Genomic DNA, 16,229 nt, shown 5'->3' on the forward strand with positions numbered 1-16,229 from the left:
CGGCGGCGGCGGCGGCGGCGGCGCCGTGTTCACGGGGCGCGACGACGCGTTCCGGCTGCCGTGGGTGTGGACCGAGGGATGGCGGGCGCGGCTGCGGCGAGGGTGGGGACCCGGAGTTTTGGAGGGGAAACGGCGGGAAGGGGTCGTGACCGAGGGCCAAAAGGAACGTGCATTGGGAGCCGGACGAGGAGTTTTGGATTTTTAACGATGGTTAGCGATGCCTGTAATTGTAATAACGATTGAAAGGTCTATAAGAGATACACATTTTCCAGCCAAAACCCTACCTTTGGGCGATGCAACGAAGGAGGTGTTTATAAACCGGCCACAAAAAAAATAACAAAAGGAAACCAAAGCTCTATTCACAAAAAGAATTGGGCGTGGCAAGACTCGAACTTGCGTTTCTTCGGCCACAACGAAGTGTACTAACCCCTATACGACACACCCTGCAACCGTTTAACCATTGATTGAACGATAAGAAAATGGCATGCATGTGGGCATTATATAGGGTGGGGCTGTGCGGACACAGCTTGCTAGGTTTTCCCTTCCTGTCATGCCTACCTCAGAGACGCCTGTGGGCCAGGATACAATTCAAACAAGAAGGCTGCTCTGTTGACAATCTCGCCAGTTAATTTTAATAAACTTGGAGGTTAAAATACGTTCTTGTCGTGGTTAACGAGAAAAGGGATCCCGCATGCATAAACGCTCTGCATTTAAACACACCCTCGACCCGCCCGAGAAACAAAGGAAGTTATCGTCACACATATGCATTATTCCGCTCCAAATAACAGCTAATTTGATAGAATTTGATATTATTCTTTTATTTTACGTAGGTAGATAGGTATTGCCAATCTTTTTGACAAGGCGAGAAATTCGAGCAAAACGTAAAGAGAACAAACACACAGGAGTAGCCTAGCCGAAACTGCCGTTATAGGGTATCATGATTTTTGTGATTTCCAAGCCCACCAGAAAAGGAATGATGAAACAGCGATAAAGGGAATAGGGGGAGAAACTTCAATGAACGAAAAGCCTCAGTCATAGCCCGGAAGCTCGCTCGTCTCGACAAAGCGGTGGTCCGGCACCGAGAGCACGCGCGGGCGCAGGTGGCGGTCCGCCTCGGCCTCCTCGAGCGCCGTCTCGAAGTCGGGCAGCTCCTCCTCGGCCATGCCCAGGCCGGCGGCGGCCTCGGCGGCGACCTGGATGGGCAGGCGGAGCGACAGCGTCGCGGACCCGGACCCGGCCAGCGCCACAGACAGCTGCAACACGTAGACGCGCGACACGATACAGCTGGAGAAGGACGGGATGAAGGTCTTGCCCCGGCCGCCCTTGGCGCCGCCGCCGCACGGGAGCCGCACGGGGACCTCGATGTCGCACGTGTGCAGGACGGGGGACGCCGATGACTTGCGCGCGCCATCTAGGTCGGCGGCAGACGAGTACCCCGAGTCCCGGCGGGCCTGGTGCCTCGGGCGCTGCTCCCACCTGAAGCCGTCGACGTGGGCCGAGAAGAGCGGGACGGTGGTGGCGTAGGACGCGCGCCGGTCCAGCACGGCGCTGCTGCGGGGGCTGGGGCTGACGAGGTCGGGCAGCGACGTCATGGCGGTGGAGCTGTAGAAGGTGTAGGCGGCCAGCTTGGCCGACACGGCCGTGACGCGGGGCGGGGCCGCGTCGGGCGTAGCGGGCTCGAACTCGAGTCGCACGCGCGCGGCCGTCTCGGACGCGGCCAGCCCGTCGGCGCGCAGGAAGACGGCGCTGGGCTGCGTGGCCGAGGCGGTGACACGGCCGACGCGGGACGAGAGCAGGTTCTTGCGGAGCGTCTTGGACTTTGCCATGCGGTACAGGCGGTCGGCCTTGCCGACGGACACGGGGGGCCGCTCGCCAAAGGTGGGCAGGATGGTGACCTGCTCGGCGGCCTCCATGAGCTTGACGCCGTGGGCGGCGGCGGCCTCGTCGGCGGCGGGCGAGCGCAGGACGCGGGCCTTGACGCAGTACTCGACGCGGGCCGTCTCGGGCGAGAGGTCGTCGCGCTCCCAGAAGCCGACGGTGGGCGGGAGCGCGAGGTGGCAGTCACGCACGTGGTCGGCGTCGACGGCGTGGGCGCAGGCTCCCATGGTCAGATGCGGGGGGACCACGAAGTTGAAGGGGACGCGGTAGGTGCGCCCGGCCTCGAGCACGCGCGGGACCGGGTACGCAGACTGGGGGACCGGCATGGCGAGCTTGAGGAGCGTGTGCGTCGTGGCGTGCGGCGCGCCCATGCCCTCGACCCGCGTCCGCGCCATGCCTAGCAGGATTATCTGCAGGCTGTCGAAGCGGACGTCGCGGTGCGTCGAGATGACCACATCGCCCTCGATGGGCGCGCCCGTGTTGTACACCTTTGACCGAAAATGGTTCTTGAGCTGGATTTCCATTTGGAACTTTGCAAAGCTTATCTTGCCCGACGAGCCGTTGTGGATGGTGCTGGCATCGCTACTCGCAGCTGACGAGGCGGAGGAGGAGGAGGAGAACTTTCCCCAAACCATGGGGAGCTGGCGTCTCGCGAGGGTAGCCCGGCTGAAATAGGAGATGCGGGGAAAGCCAACAGCCCCGAATCGGAGGAGCCCGTCAACAGGATGACTTTGCTATATGCGTGGGGGAGTGTGAGTGCCGGCAGCCCTGTTACCGCACGCCAAGCTGAAGAAACCTGCGAGGTGCAGGTCTTGGGATAGCTGTGCTACTCTTTTGGGTGCACTTAGACCGGAGGAGGGGTTCTTGGGGGGAAGCTCAAAGGAGGGTGTGTGTGGGTGTGGCGTGGCGCGTGTCTCGTGTCCAAGTCTGGGCGGTCGAGTCGAGTGTTTGATCACACACGGCGTTGGAAGTGAAGGTGCTGTATCACACGAAGCATCGAGGGAGGATAGGAGAGCATGGCCTTTGTGTTATATAGGAACTGGACCACCTTGGTGCCAGCCCAAGAGAGGAACAACCAGGCCCATTGGGACTGAGGAGGCCGGAGAACAATGGAGCATGGGTGTGTGTGGAACTCAACGACAAGCCTTCGCTTGAAGGGCGTCGAGCTTGGGGCCGTCGTGGCATACGTTTGTGTGTCAGTCGTCGGCTTCCTGCGCCGAGGGAGGGCGGCCATGGAAAACATGTCATCGCTCGACGGGCTAGCGTGGGGATCCAAGGCGTGTGCACGTCCAAGCAAGTACTAAGTACACACCACCCCTCTCCACACAGTAAAAACAGGGCCCAGCGTGCGATAAACTGTGCGACCGTGCACGCCCACCCCTCCCTCGCTCATCGGTGACATGCCATGATTGGCGCTAGCGGAGCCGATCACATCCCAAGGATGTCCAAGACAAGCAGCGCAACCTTTTAGGACCCCTTGGCGAGCCGCCAAATGGCCAATGGACAGTGAATGTTTTTGGGGTTTTATGTCCTCGTGCTCACGAGAAGCATCAACTCCGACGTACGCCTCAGAAGCAGCTCACAGCCTGTTCGGGCTGCTTGAAAACAAAGGCAGGACAAGAGCCATGGCTGCTGGCAGATGATGTAAAGAATGCGACATACACCAAATCCGGCTCCATCAAGTCCATCCTCAGCCTCAACTCCGCTTCTTGTTTCCCCAACTACAGTCAGTCATTCAATCGTCGTGGAGAAGAAATTTCTGGCTATCCCAGCTTGCGCCCTCCGGACTCGAGCTTTGTACCCTTCCATGTCAATTGTCAACCACGCCCACAGCGCCATCCCGTTTTGGGACAACAGCTGGTCAGAGCCAGCCCGCCCGCAGGGTTTAGCCTCTCGCCCTTTGCTTGACATGCGTGACATCTCAATGCGAGGCTAGCTAGTCACAGCGGCAGAGCTGACAAGCAACCATCATTTCTTCCCTCCGATCGCGGCCACTTTTTTTTTTTGTCCGTAAGCGGACAGCTTGTCGCCTCAACGGCTGCCAGGATCGTCAGCCGCATTATTCCCGCGGGTTTAAGCGGCCTGGCCTCCGTGGGCGCGCCTCGTCGTGCATGTTGGTGACTGTGGAATTGGAAAAATACGTGTCCAAGCCCACCCCGATTTGGGCCGCTGAGGACTTCCACACTGCCAGACGGACGACCCGCCGCCAGACGCCTTTTTGACTTCCGGCATATGGATCCGACGTCGTACCCGGAAACGAAATTTCAAGACCCGTGTAGCCGCTCGAGATTTACGTAACATGGAGTGTGCCATTGAAATTGGGGACGCTTTGTCACCTGTATTGGCCAAACAGGTTGCGTTGCGGTGGGCATTTAGACACACACTGTTGCACAACAGAGCCTTTAGACGGCCAAAGCCTAATGCCAGGGCGAGGTGCCGCGTCTGGAACTTTGTGGATGGGCTTTCGCCTGAACCTTGTCGACAAGTTTTTCGCGTGATAGACGAGCGCATAGTGCACACAGATGCAAGTTGAGTTGCGGTGTGCCTCGGATCTTCTTCTCTGTGCGAAGTCGGGAGGTTCCGAGAGCCGAAGACCCATATGGGCGCTCTCCGAAAAGTCAACCCCGTCTCAAGGGGTTCAAGTCTTGTTTGGACCGCCCGATATTGTTCTTCCATGCTTCAAGTCGAGCACAGGCACCCAAAGGTTGCTGGTCCGAGAAATATCATGTTGATGAAAAGCCCTCGGCCGAACACAAGAGACACACACCATCCAAACCGTTGGATCGCCCAGCGGGTCCCACCATGCAGGGGGTAGAGTGTCGTCGACTTACATAGCCGCCGCTGCATCCCGCCGGAATATATCCCCCGTGCCTGCATGGAAGCCCTCTATTTGAAGGGGGGTGTGGCTGACCGGCCGAGTCTCTTGGCATCAGCGAGGGGGTCCGCTACTCTTACGGCCTCGGTCTGGCCTCCTCCCCTGGTGGTAACTACTTTAGACATGATTTACGCAACAAACAGCCGGTGGGGATGTTCGTTTTGCAGGACATTGACAGCAAAAAGGCCCGTCGGGCGGAGCACTCGCGGACTGATCCGTCGTATACTGTGTACGGGGGACCCGTAGGTGCCTGGCGCCGTCGTGGCAGGAGAGGGGCGTAGTTGGTTTCCATGTTGAAAGGCGATATTTTGCGTCGAATCACGAACGGGTTCCAGGAGGAGGCGACAAGGATCCCACCGCCGTGGCGACCCATGACATGAAGGAAAAAGGAAGAATTTTTTTTTACTAGAAACCAAGACACGGACCCCCTCTATCTGCGGCGTCTAGAAGCAGCGGGAAGTCATTTTGAGCCGCGTCTGTCCTTGGCACCTCAGGAACGTGGGCTGGGCGTGACTAACAGGAAACAACGTCTGCAGGGGCATGAGGCTGAGGTGTCGCCCGTTTATTGTGGGGGCATTTATCAAAATAAGAGAATTTCTCGGGCAGACCCGCAGCTGCCGGTGCGCTGTTCGAGGCCAGATGGATCGCTTCTGTCCTTGATATTTGCTGTGGCCTGTCGGGGATCCTCTTTGAGCCGTCGCTTGCCGAACACAGCTCGGCACAGGGCATTGGAATCCCATGTCTGTCTCGCGGCTCACCAGGGCCGTGGGAGTTTGTTTACCCCTTGCGAGGTTGGTAGACCGGCTAGGTTTTTTTGCTACCGCCCGAGATGTTATGGACCGGTCTGACAGTCACGCCATCGCCGGGGTTGCTTGTTTGACCTTTCCACTCCAAAGTGCGTTTTGGTAGCCGCCTCTATGTATGCCACGTCTATATGCCGTGATTTGTATGCACCAAGTGCGTCTAGTATGAGCAGGCATCTTCACATCAACGTCCTGCCATGGGTCTTTATACACAACACACAATCCACCTGACCTAGGCTGGCACCGGCAGGCGCAGCTCGCATCCGCTCACCCCCCCTTCAGTGCCACGATATGTAGAGCATGATGCCAGCGCCGAGCGCGACGGCAACAAACTGCGTCAGCGTCTTGCGCACCTCGGCCGCGGCGCCGCCGGAGCCCGTCTCGAGCAGCTCGGGCACGGCGGCGACGGTGCCGACGTAGAGGAAGGTGCCGGCGGTGAAGGGCAACAGCATGTCGCCCCACGTCAGGCTGGTGCCGAGCAGGCCGCCGGCGATGGGCACGGGCTCGCCGCCGCTGCCGCCGAGCTCCTGCACGGCGATGCCGATGAGGGTGCCCAGGAGCGCGCCCAGGGCCGTGACGAACTGCAGGCCGATCGCCGACCACTTGGAGAAGCCCGACTGCACGAGCAGCGCAAAGTCGCCGACCTGGTGCGGGCACTCGTGCAGCGCCACTGCCAGCGCCGTGGTCGCACCGATGGTGGGCGACGCGTAGAAGGACGCCGACATGGCCAACCCGTCGGTGATGTTGTGCGTGAAGTCGGCACTAAATGGGGCAGGCGATGTTAGTAACATGGAAGGCCAGGCCTGCGCGGGGGAGCGGTTCCTTGTGGCTTGTAGGCATAGGGAGAGACTTGCATGAGATTCAGCAGGCCACTAGAGTTGACGCTCTGTGCGGCGTCCTTGTCCTTGGACTCGTCGCCCTCAGGGGTCATCTCGCCGGCAGTGGCAGCGGCGGTATCGCGCTTTCTCGACTTGACGCCGCTGCCCACGTCGACGGCCGTGGAAGAGGCGCTCGGCATGGACACGTCGTGGGAGTGGGAGTGCCCGTGTGAGTGGTCGTGCCCGCCCCCGCCGCCGGTCGCGATGCGCAGCCCCTTGTCCATGGCGACAAAGGCCATGAAGCCGACGAGGATTCCGACGCCGAGCAGTAGGTTCCGGTTCGGCTCGACGAGGACTAGGCGCATGCGCTCCGGCTCGTCCTCGCCCACGAAGATCTCGGGCAGCAGGTGGAAGAGGGTGTCGCCCATCAGGCCGCCGACGGCGAAGGCAACCATGGTGGAGAGCGAGGCGGGGTCGATGTTCTTGGGGCATAGGGCGAGGAGAAAGGTCGGGGGGCCGGATATGTAGCTGCGCGCGGGTTTGGGCCGTCTGGTCAGTCTTGCTGGATGGCAGGTACCTAGACAGCGGCGCCTCGATAAAGACGCGAGGACGGGCGCTCGACTCTGGGGAGGGGCCACCTACAAGGTCGCGAGGATGGCATTGATGGCCGGGCCACCGGGGAAGAGCATGGCGAGCAGGGCGTCCATCGAGGACGACGCCTCGGCAGCATGGTGGGCAGCCTTCTCGACGTTCAGCTGCTTCACGACCTCGCATTCTTGTAGCCTCTCGTCAAGGCGGTCGAGGCTCATGGATGTCATCATGTCGGGGGCTTGGGCGGTGGTGCCGGCTAAAGCGAAGGCCGTGCAGGCCCCCAGCAGCAGCCACGGCAGGGCATTCAGCCGAGGCGAAGGCATGGCTGCGTTTTTTTCCTTGCTAACGGGCTCTGTTTCTTGTCCGGCTCCTGGGAGTTGTGTACCCGTCGTGGCGGGATGGGATGGAGAAGATGCTTGGCGCTCTTCAAGCAGATGATAGTTAGGAAGCACGCGCGTGTCAACTTCGACCCTGAATCAATCCACTTTTGACATCTGGACTTTGAGCTAGCGCGCGCCCTGCAGCAGCCAGGGGTCTTGCCTTGTGGATTAGCTGATCCGTCAGCCCCAGCTTGAATCTTCGGCTCCATGCATCATGCCTCGGAAAGCCCTATTTCTCACTCAAGATTCCTGAGAATATTCGTCCGGTTAAGTCGTGTATAGAATTCAAGGTAATGGCCTTCTATTCACCGTCGCAGCTGTAATATATGTAATCATATCTGGCTTTTCTTCGTGTTTTGAGTTGCACAAAGACTTGCCTTTTTGGGCCTGCGTTCTTTGCCCGCTGCCCCAGATCCACTCGCTGTTCTGATCTTGGTGCCAGTTGTGATGGATTTGGATTAGCGGATGAGGCACCTTTGATCTGATTTCCCCGAAGGAGGGGCCAAGCAATGGCATGCAGTTCCGATAGTCTCGTTCCTGATGCCACGTTCTTTCTTATTGCTTACCCATTTTCTGTTTTCCTTTTTGAGATACTATTCCCTATTTCCTGTAGTTTGTCTCTCTTAGATTCATGCCCTTGACTCCTTGACCACCCTGGCTCTCGGCTTGATTGAAGCACAGACGTTCATCTGGGAAACGTGGGGGCTGAATGGGCATGTACGATACGGCCCTGTGTTCCATCAATGATGTCAGTTGACTCGTACCCCAGGTCTTGAGCTGGCTCGTCTCAGCGTGTGCTTGCCAACCACAAGGAACGACAATTGCAGAGCAGCACCACCGACTCATTGAAACGGCGCGGATCCCTGCTCCCTACGCTGCTAATCCCTTTTTGACGGACTGTGCCCCCGCCTGATGGCTGGCTTCGCGTCAGGCGTCGCAGTTCAGACGACGGGATCATGCGCCGTGATGGAATTGTTGGGCCTGTCAGACGCTCGCGCCTCACCAGCCACCATCATCCCCAACCAGTCGCCTCCATTGCAGTCGTCATCTCCATTCAATGTCCTCCCCAGAATCTGGATAGATACAGCCTCGGCCATCCAGGCCAGCGGGAGGGTCAAGACCGCCGGTAAACACTCATGGCTACCGTTTGTTTGTGAAACTCGTCAGCAACCTTATTTCTCGAGCGACAGGCGCCTCGTGCAGTTCAACAATGGATGACGACAATGGCCTTGGCTGGCCCAGCACCATTCGCCGCCTCAACATACGTATCACCCTCGGCCAAAGCGAGCCCCATCCAGACCTAGCTTCCAGAGCACCTCGAGAACCTCAAGATGCGCCCTTCACACACCCAGAAACGCCTCCGATACCGGCCCCCAGCGCGGGCGCGATGCAGGCATCCGACGATGCCGACTCGGTTCCGCGCAGCCGTTGGATGACCTTACTCCCCGACTCGACTCCGCTCTCGGCCCTCACGATCCCCGGCACACACGACTCCGCCGCCCGCATATCACTCCCGTTCGTCCAGACCCAGACGCTAAGCATAACAGACCAGCTCGCGACCATGGGCGTTCGTGCGCTCGATCTCCGTCTGCGCCGCGACCCGAGCGAGGGAGACAAGCTTTACTGCTATCACGGCGGCGTGCCGCTGGGTCCTCCCTTGGGAAGGCGCCTGCCCTTGGACGAGATTATGGCTGAAATCTGGCGCTTCCTTGGGGATGTCGGCACAGATAGGCCTGGTGCGGTCAAGGACAGTAGCGCCACGGCGGATGGGCGTCGAAGTGGCGAGACTGTACTTGTCCTGATAAACAATGATGACACTTCTGACGGCCGCGACCCGGCAGGCCGTGCAGCCTTTTACCACGCAGTTGAGGATTTTGTCGCAGCCACGCCGCCGTGGCAAGATGGAGGGGCAGATGAGGCCGCAAAAGGCAACGGACAGGGGAGAGCTGATTCGAGAAGCGGCGTCTCAACACCCCGCTGGTACACCGAGGCAAGGACGCCTACGCTGGGCGAGGTGCGCGGGCGCGCCGTCCTCTTGCGCCGCTTCCCGTTGCCTGACCCTGCCGGGGGAGTTAGCCCTGCGGAACCCCTCGGCCTCGACCTGTCGGCTTGGGTCAACGACAGCCCCGATTTCACCATCATCTCGCCACACAATCGGTTTAGAGTCCAGGACAAATGGCTATATCCCAAGCGGGTGCCCCTGGAGGAGCTCATCGCTTCCAAGAGCGCCCACGTCAGGTACATGATCGAGCAGGCTGCTGCCGAAAGCCGACGGAGCAGGTCGAGAAGGCTGCTGCGAGAGTCCGGAGAGGGCACAGGCGCTCACCAAGACGATGATGACCTCTGGTATATCAACTTTTGTTCGGCCGTTGGGGAGCGGTTAAAATACGGAGAGGTAGCAGACCCCAAATCGGTGGCGGCGGGCGCCTTTGTCGGCTGGGGGCGGAAGTGGCTGGACGGCGTCAACGCCTTGACTGCCGAGTACGTGACAAGCACTCTCCCCGCGTTAGACAAACAGGCGAGCAGGGCGCTTGGGATTATCTACATGGACTTCCCGGAGCTGCCTGTCGGCAACAGCCTAGTTGGTCAACTGATACAGAACAACTTTTAGCAATCCTTGTGAGAGGGTGCTTTTGTAAATAGGCGGCATCGTCAGCATAGATATACACAGATATACCCAGATATACCGCAGGATAGGAGCAAATTCAACGATTCTATGCGCGCAATCACGTCCCCCCAGAGATCTCCCCGAGACTTGTGTGATTTTGGTTCAAGATCTCTCGAGCCATATTGCATTAGACTGCAGACTTGGCAGCTGACATCGGGGAAGATGTGGTGGGACTGGACGGACATCAGCCTCCACCTCGGCTTGCGACGAGAGCAGCAGGAGATGTAAGCTGATGTCATGTGGGCTGGAATCGAGTGTAGCATTCAGAATGATTGCTGTTTTTGCACTTCGTAGAACATGCTGCCGTTTCTGAGCCGTCTTGCAAACAAAACACTGCTAGGTCAAAACAGAAAACGATAGCGGCGCTACTGCCATCGTATCAACTTGTTTCAAGATGCTCGTGCTTTCCGCACTCAACAGCCCCGGCCTAACCCAGGCTATCTACGCCGGAAATGCCGTAAGTCCTTGACCCAAGGTCAAGCTGCAGACACGACCCTCGAGACTGACACTATCCTGAGACGCTCAGCTGTGGTTTACGAGGCAAGACAGCCCCCCTTTTCTAGCACCGGTCGAGAACTGCTTCACTGACTGACAACCGGCCTCTCCCCCCCTTAGCGCCTTTGTGCACTTTGGCTTCCGCCAGCCCTTCATGATGCGCAAGCTCTCGCGGCGCCGGCATGCCAGCGGCACGGCCGTCGCGGCCTCACCGGCGGGCGACGCGTGGCACCACGACATCATGGCCTACCTCGGCGGCATGAACACGTCGCTGGCCCTGCTGGCCCTGCTGCGGCTGTACGCGGTCGCGCGCCCGTCGCCGTCGCGGGACATGGTGGGGGATGCGTCGTCGTCATCGTCGTCGTCCTTGTCCCCCGACGTCACAGCGCTGGCCGTGCTCGGGCTCGCAAACTTCTCCCAGGCCGCCCTCAACTTCACAATCGGCGCCCGGTCCGATCGCTGGATCATGGGCAAGGGACTGGACCGCATCACGGTGCTGGACGTAGTGTTTACCGTGCTGGACTGGACGGCGGCGCTGGCGAGGGTTGTTGCGTGAGCGGCGTGTGAGCGCACGCGTGGGGACTTTTTGTTACTTTCTCCAAGTGTTTTCTTTTTGTTTGAGCTGCCTGGCGCCTACAGGTAGGTGCCTATCTCGTAGGTAGCTAGAATCGTGTCCACCTGATTTTATCATATACAAATCTCATTACACTATCCGTAGGCGACTACCTCAATACCTGGCAGAACCATATCGTCTCGATACCTTCCCATCCATCCTGGTTCCCCAAAGCGCCCACCCAGGGGACAAATAACCTGTCGTAACTTCGTGACTATTAACACAAGAAGGAAGAAATAGAACAAGTTAGAAGAGCCAAAGACTCCAATCGCTGTGAGAATCGGCGAGCCATGCGTGGAGGGGCAAGCTGCTTAATTTCCCTCGCGGATGTTGTCGTACTTGCTGGTCGGGTACTTGAGCAGGTTCTCGGTCCGGTCCAGGCCATCGAGCCTCTCGGCGCTGGCGGCGACGAGGCTGAGCTCGCCGGCGCGGTCGCCCGAGACCTCCCAGAACATGGCGCCGCCGAGGGCGAGGTCCTTGATGTAAGCGACCTTTTGGGCGACAGTCTCGACCGTGTCGTAGCTCACCATCTCCCTCGCGGCCGCGTTGTAGCTGTAGGCGGCGCCCGTCTCGGCGTCGACCGTCTCGACGGCGCCCGGGAGCGGCAGCGCCTTGTAGTCCCAGATGCCCTGCTCGTACGAGCCCGGGCCGGTGCCGGCAAAGGGCCGGCCAGGGCCGTCCGTGTTCTCGAAGCTGCGACCGTACAGCGGCATGCCCAGAACCATGCGGTCGGGGGCGACGCCGAGCGCGAGGTAGTCGGCCACGGCGCGCTCGGCCGAGAAGGGCGTCGAGTCCGGGTTGGCCTTGCTGGCGCGCAGGTTGGCCTGGTGGCCGCTCTTGGCGTCCCAGCTGCCGGTAAAGTCGTAGGCCATCAGGTTCATGGCATCGACCTGGAGGCCCATGCGGCCGAGGTGCCTGGACATGATGTTGTAGTGCTCCGGGCCGGCGCCGACGGCCATGGTGAGTAGGAAGCGGTAGCCCGGCGCGTGGTCCGCGGCGTGGAGGTCCAGGGCCTCGCGGAGCTGGATCAGCAGCTGCAGCATGTTCTCGGATTCGGCCTCATTTTTGGGATACTCCCAGTCAATATCGATTCCGTCGAGGCCCCAGTCGGCGAGCAGCTCGACGGCCGTCTTGGCGAAGCGGCCGCGGTTCTCGGCCGAGCCGGCGGCGCTGGCGAAGTTGTGCGACCAGCTCCAGCCGCCGATGCTGAGGAGAACCTTGACGTGGCGGTGGGCCTTCTTGAGCGCGAACAGCTCCTTGACGCAGCCGTCGGCATTGTTGCCCGGGCCCAGGTAGCTCGCGTCCGCGGGGTCGTGGGCGACCGTGTCGGCATCGCCTCCACCCGGGATGCTGGGCGAAGGTGAGAATGGTCAGCACGCCCTCTCACTCTGTATTCTGGGAAACCTTTTTGGGAGAGCTTACACAGTTCCGTCGGGCTGCAGGTTGGCGAAAGAGTAGAGAATGTGCGTCACCTTCTCGGCCGGGATATCCTTCGCACGATAGTTGCGGCCATAGATATCCCTGTGCTCGCAGTGATGCAGCTGTCAGTTCAGGAAGTTGATATTTCAAAGACGCCGCCGTTTCAACTTACCAATTGGCAAAGTACACCATGTTCTTCTTCTTGATATCAGCTCTCGGCTCGACGGTGGGCAGCTTCTGCATCGTCACCAGCTTCTCCAGGCTGGGCAGAATCTGCACGCTGGACAGCAGCTGCAGAAGAGCAGGCTTCTCCTTGCCCAGCTGTGCCTCTGGGTGATGCTCCCGCACGAGGGTTGCGATTTCGTAAAGCCCTGTGGTCACCCACAGAGCAGCCCCGAGGGCAGCGTACAGGTGCATGTTGGCTATAATGGTCAGTAATAACTCCCTACAGCAGGAGAAAGTCGCGCTTGGGGTGAGTCGAGGTCAAGGCAAGGTTGGGGGCGAGGGGAGTGTGAGAAAAGGGACGGGGTGTTCATGCTCGGGTGAAGCCAGGTCGAGACTGGGCCAAGGAAGAGAAGTCTCTGATCTGACTTGACAGGAGAGGAATGCAATGATTTCAGTCTAGTGAATGGGGTGCTTACCTTGGTAGCTAGCTAGTCGTTGTGTGGCGGTTGCGTGCGAGATAGTCTGAGCTTGTGAAGGGTCGAAGTGCGTGTGTCGGTTGAAGAAAAGGTTTTGCACCAGTTGGGGAATTTGAAAAGAACTTATCAAGTCCAAATTTGTGGGCACGTCCTGGGAAGGCTGCCCGACGCGTCCCAGGGTTGCCGGGTCGCCAGGCAGGAGGCAAGCACGGCGCGTCCTGCCTGAGGAAGTGACGCACCTGACCCAACTTATCAGGCACGGCCGTCCAGGCCCTCGAAGGTCCCGCTACCATCCCACAGGGTCCAAAATATATACCAAACAGGAACAGAGACTTCCGTCCTTTTCCATCTTGCCAGCCCTCTATCCTACCATCCATAGCCTTCCCCCCTTTCATCCTCGAACAGGATCAAGGCTGGCTACCTAAGCAGTCCAACAACTTTATACCCATCCGCGAGACTCTTGATATAGGCCCCGACACTCTTCGCATCCTCGTCAAGAAGATCACCGAGATCGAACTCCAATATCGCTCTGGCCTCCACATAAGGCCTGCTTGGCACAGGTGAACGAAGACAAAGGAGATATCTTGAAGAATGCAGGCGCACATACCCTTACACAATGAAGCCTGGCAACACAGATGCCGTTTATTTGCAAGTCTAGCCGGGAGGGAATTAGCATTGTAGCTGCGCATACGTGAAGGGTGAGATTGTCTCCTCATTATATCCGATCTACACAAAGGCATCGATTCTAGTGTGTCGAGCTACCATATCTACTAGAGGGTGCCCGCCCCACGCACATTTAACCCGCAACTAAACGGGAGGTTAAATAAAAGTGGTATCTGCACCTCCAATAACCACTTTTATAAAAGGATTTAAATTGCAAATTAATCCCACGCGCGCGCAAAAAGGTACAATCCCAGTAGCCGCGTTTTTCCCAAGTCCTAGAGCCGGTTAGAAGTAAACTCTAAATTATACAGAGTGCCATACGGTTGCACCTCCAGCCCAACCGGATCAGCGAAGCCAAACTTGGAGTTTTCCGCGTTGTCGGCCATTTCCTGCGCAAACTTTGCAAGACTTGCGTAGAGGATGCCCATGTGCCTGTCGTCGCTCAGGTCCAGGGGCTGCTTGTCCCTGCCGACCAGCCTGATCTGCAGACCCGACGCGGCCACGCTGAGCCGCATGTCCTCCTCGTCGAACTTGATAGCGAGGGCGCCCAGGACGGTGCCGGCCAGGATCTTGGCCGGCAGGTCAAAGTCGTGCGTGACGGGGCGGCCCAGGCCGATGCCGTGCACCGTGTCCAGGGACCTGACCATGCCGGCGACGGAGCGCAGCCCGCCCGTGACGTAGCACTTGGTCCTCGTCAGCTCGGGCGCGATGGCGTCGGCGAAGTCGAGGAAGAAGGCCTCGCGCTTCTTGCTGGACTCGCGGTGGTGCTTGAAGCCGTTGGCCCCGTACGTGCCGCCCGAGAGCTCGACGAAGTCGAAGCCGTGCTTGTCTAGCGCCGCGCACAGGGCTTTGCAGTCCTCGGGCGCGAAGCCGCCGTCCTGGAACTCGACGCTGTTGAGCTTGATGCTTAGCGAGAAGGCCGGGTCCGGAACCCGCGCCCGGATCGCGTCGGCGATCTCGAAGATGATGCGGGACCGATTCTCCAACGAGCCGCCGTACTGGTCGGTGCGCTTGTTGGTGGTCGGGGACAGGAACTGTGCCAGAAGATAGCCGCTAGGAAAGTAGTAGGCGTGTTAGCTTCCAACACCTTGCTCGTCTTTTTTTCCCCTCTCACTTTGGGGTGAACTCACTGGGCGCCGTGCAGCTCGACGCCATCGTAGCCAGCCTTGTACAGGTACTCGGCCGCGTGGGCGAAGCCGCCGATGACCTCGTCAAAGTCCTTCTTCTCCATGGGCCTCGGCTTGGCAAATGTCAGGCCCATCGCCTTGCCCGTGAGCTGGACGTCGCTGGCGCTGATGGGTGCCGGGTTGACGCGGTCCCAGACCTGGCGACCCGGGTGCGACACCTGGGCGATGAACAGGCTCCCGTGCTTCTTGGCCTGCGTCGCCACCTCCCTGAAGGCCTCGAAGCGCTCGCCCGAGAAGGGCGCGCCGGCCGTGATGATGGCGTTGCCGGGGCCCTCCAGCTGGTCGGGTGCGATCATGATGTTGCCGTTGAGGATGACGCCGAAGCCGCCCTCGCCCCACCGGCGGTAGACGTTGGCGAGCTCGGGCGTCGGCACGCCGCGCTTGGAAAGGTCCTTGGGGTCCCAGGACGACAGGCGCTCCGTCATGGCGGCCTTGAGGAAGCGGTTCTTGGCCGTCTTACCGCTGAACTCGAACTTCAGTGGCTGCCCGAGGGGTGAAGGGTCAACCCTCTCGCTCTCGACCCTTTGCTGCGGCATCTCGTCTTTGTTCACGGCGTCTCGGAATGAAGACAACACTGGCGGTGGAAGGGGTCTGTCTGGTGGGCGGGTCAAGCAACAGCCAAGCTCGGTATGATTTCAATATTGATAATATGTATTGGGAGACGCAGCCCGCAGCCAACTTATATACACACCGCGCCTTCGCCCGGATCCCGGCTGTGACGAAGGGGTCCTCGGCGGGCTCAAGGCCGTCAATCCACTGATTAATAATTAACAAGGATTCCATGCCGGTCCCTGAATCGGCGAGCCATGTTTGTGGGCCCCGGCATCAAGCAGAATGCGAGCAATTGTCGGCCGTGGCCGAAAAGGGGTGTGCCGCCGTGTCAAGAAATCCAGGGATGCTGCATCGCGAGCGCCGAGCCTCGGTAACTCGGTAACTCGGTAAACGATGAAAGGCAGCACTTAGGTTATACCTTACAAATTCAACGGCATATGTAGATCGCTGGGGCATTTTGACTGGTTGACTGTCCGCTGTTGCGGGCAATACATGGTCAGGATCTGTGACTTCAAACATGTCTAGTGTGGAGACAATGCGAAAGTCAATTGATGTCATCCAAACAATGAATGCTTGACTAGCCTTGTTTCAACGATAGCAATAACAATCAGCGCCCCCCTTCCGACCAAGAACAAGCTGCTTGCAA

At 59.2% G+C, this 16,229-nt stretch overlaps 7 protein-coding genes and 1 non-coding gene across 8 annotated transcripts; 2 read left to right on the forward strand and 6 right to left on the reverse strand.

The window, feature by feature from the left end:
- Positions 1 to 372: 372 nt before the first annotated feature.
- GGTG_20051 lies at positions 373 to 444 on the reverse strand. The gene has a single exon. It is a non-coding gene; the product is annotated as a tRNA-His (tRNA).
- A 309-nt stretch (positions 445 to 753) lies between these two features.
- On the reverse strand, positions 754 to 3,128 carry GGTG_03139 (hypothetical protein). Its single transcript, XM_009220917.1, has one exon. The coding sequence runs from the start codon at positions 2,511 to 2,513 to the stop codon at positions 1,029 to 1,031; it is 1,485 nt and encodes a 494-aa protein (XP_009219181.1). The 5' UTR covers positions 2,514 to 3,128; the 3' UTR covers positions 754 to 1,028.
- Positions 3,129 to 3,951: 823 nt separating this feature from the next.
- GGTG_03140 (hypothetical protein) lies at positions 3,952 to 4,878 on the reverse strand (the record flags this gene model as incomplete). The annotated part of the gene is made up of 4 exons (XM_009220918.1): positions 3,952 to 3,999; positions 4,261 to 4,352; positions 4,710 to 4,764; positions 4,834 to 4,878. The coding sequence occupies 4 exons, from the start codon at positions 4,876 to 4,878 to the stop codon at positions 3,952 to 3,954; spliced, it is 240 nt and encodes a 79-aa protein (XP_009219182.1).
- A 280-nt stretch (positions 4,879 to 5,158) lies between these two features.
- Positions 5,159 to 7,448, reverse strand: GGTG_03141 (zinc transporter YKE4). Its single transcript, XM_009220919.1, has 3 exons — positions 7,017 to 7,448; positions 6,411 to 6,902; positions 5,159 to 6,318 (listed from the first exon to the last, which is right to left on the reverse strand). The coding sequence occupies exons 1-3, from the start codon at positions 7,286 to 7,288 to the stop codon at positions 5,835 to 5,837; spliced, it is 1,248 nt and encodes a 415-aa protein (XP_009219183.1). The 5' UTR covers positions 7,289 to 7,448; the 3' UTR covers positions 5,159 to 5,834.
- A 473-nt stretch (positions 7,449 to 7,921) lies between these two features.
- Positions 7,922 to 10,071, forward strand: GGTG_03142 (phosphatidylinositol phospholipase C). Its single transcript, XM_009220920.1, has one exon. The coding sequence runs from the start codon at positions 8,556 to 8,558 to the stop codon at positions 9,954 to 9,956; it is 1,401 nt and encodes a 466-aa protein (XP_009219184.1). The 5' UTR covers positions 7,922 to 8,555; the 3' UTR covers positions 9,957 to 10,071.
- Positions 10,072 to 10,233: 162 nt separating this feature from the next.
- GGTG_03143 (hypothetical protein) lies at positions 10,234 to 11,265 on the forward strand. The gene is made up of 3 exons (XM_009220921.1): positions 10,234 to 10,470; positions 10,540 to 10,553; positions 10,629 to 11,265. The coding sequence occupies exons 1-3, from the start codon at positions 10,408 to 10,410 to the stop codon at positions 11,062 to 11,064; spliced, it is 513 nt and encodes a 170-aa protein (XP_009219185.1). The 5' UTR covers positions 10,234 to 10,407; the 3' UTR covers positions 11,065 to 11,265.
- A 107-nt stretch (positions 11,266 to 11,372) lies between these two features.
- GGTG_03144 (hypothetical protein) lies at positions 11,373 to 12,957 on the reverse strand (the record flags this gene model as incomplete). The annotated part of the gene is made up of 3 exons (XM_009220922.1): positions 11,373 to 12,471; positions 12,544 to 12,642; positions 12,713 to 12,957. The coding sequence occupies 3 exons, from the start codon at positions 12,955 to 12,957 to the stop codon at positions 11,433 to 11,435; spliced, it is 1,383 nt and encodes a 460-aa protein (XP_009219186.1). The 3' UTR covers positions 11,373 to 11,432.
- An 821-nt stretch (positions 12,958 to 13,778) lies between these two features.
- On the reverse strand, positions 13,779 to 15,780 carry GGTG_03145 (hypothetical protein). The gene is made up of 2 exons (XM_009220923.1): positions 14,975 to 15,780; positions 13,779 to 14,897 (listed from the first exon to the last, which is right to left on the reverse strand). Exons 1-2 carry the CDS (start codon positions 15,565 to 15,567, stop codon positions 14,120 to 14,122), a joined length of 1,371 nt encoding a protein of 456 aa, XP_009219187.1. The 5' UTR covers positions 15,568 to 15,780; the 3' UTR covers positions 13,779 to 14,119.
- Between the last annotated feature and the right edge of the window lie 449 nt (positions 15,781 to 16,229).

Source organism: Gaeumannomyces tritici (assembly GCF_000145635.1).
Source record: "Gaeumannomyces tritici R3-111a-1 unplaced genomic scaffold supercont2.2, whole genome shotgun sequence".
NCBI classification, from domain to species: Eukaryota; Fungi; Ascomycota; class Sordariomycetes; order Magnaporthales; family Magnaporthaceae; genus Gaeumannomyces; species Gaeumannomyces tritici.

What these genes read in the sequence shown, in the direction of transcription:
- GGTG_03139 (XM_009220917.1), bottom strand. Translation starts at nt 2,513, where the DNA reads ATGGTTTGGGGAAAGTTCTCCTCCTCCTCCTCCGCCTCGTCAGCTGCG.
- GGTG_03141 (XM_009220919.1), bottom strand. Translation starts at nt 7,288, where the DNA reads ATGCCTTCGCCTCGGCTGAATGCCCTGCCGTGGCTGCTGCTGGGGGCC. An exon ending in AATGCCATCCTCGCGACCTT is followed by an intron (nt 6,903 to 7,016) that starts GTAGGTGGCCCC and finishes ACCCGCGCGCAG; the next exon opens with CTACATATCCGGCCCCCCGA. An exon ending in AGTGGCCTGCTGAATCTCAT is followed by an intron (nt 6,319 to 6,410) that starts GCAAGTCTCTCC and finishes TGCCCCATTTAG; the next exon opens with TGCCGACTTCACGCACAACA.
- GGTG_03142 (XM_009220920.1), top strand. Translation starts at nt 8,556, where the DNA reads ATGGATGACGACAATGGCCTTGGCTGGCCCAGCACCATTCGCCGCCTC.
- GGTG_03143 (XM_009220921.1), top strand. Translation starts at nt 10,408, where the DNA reads ATGCTCGTGCTTTCCGCACTCAACAGCCCCGGCCTAACCCAGGCTATC.
- GGTG_03145 (XM_009220923.1), bottom strand. Translation starts at nt 15,567, where the DNA reads ATGCCGCAGCAAAGGGTCGAGAGCGAGAGGGTTGACCCTTCACCCCTC. An exon ending in GTCGAGCTGCACGGCGCCCA is followed by an intron (nt 14,898 to 14,974) that starts GTGAGTTCACCC and finishes CTACTTTCCTAG; the next exon opens with CGGCTATCTTCTGGCACAGT.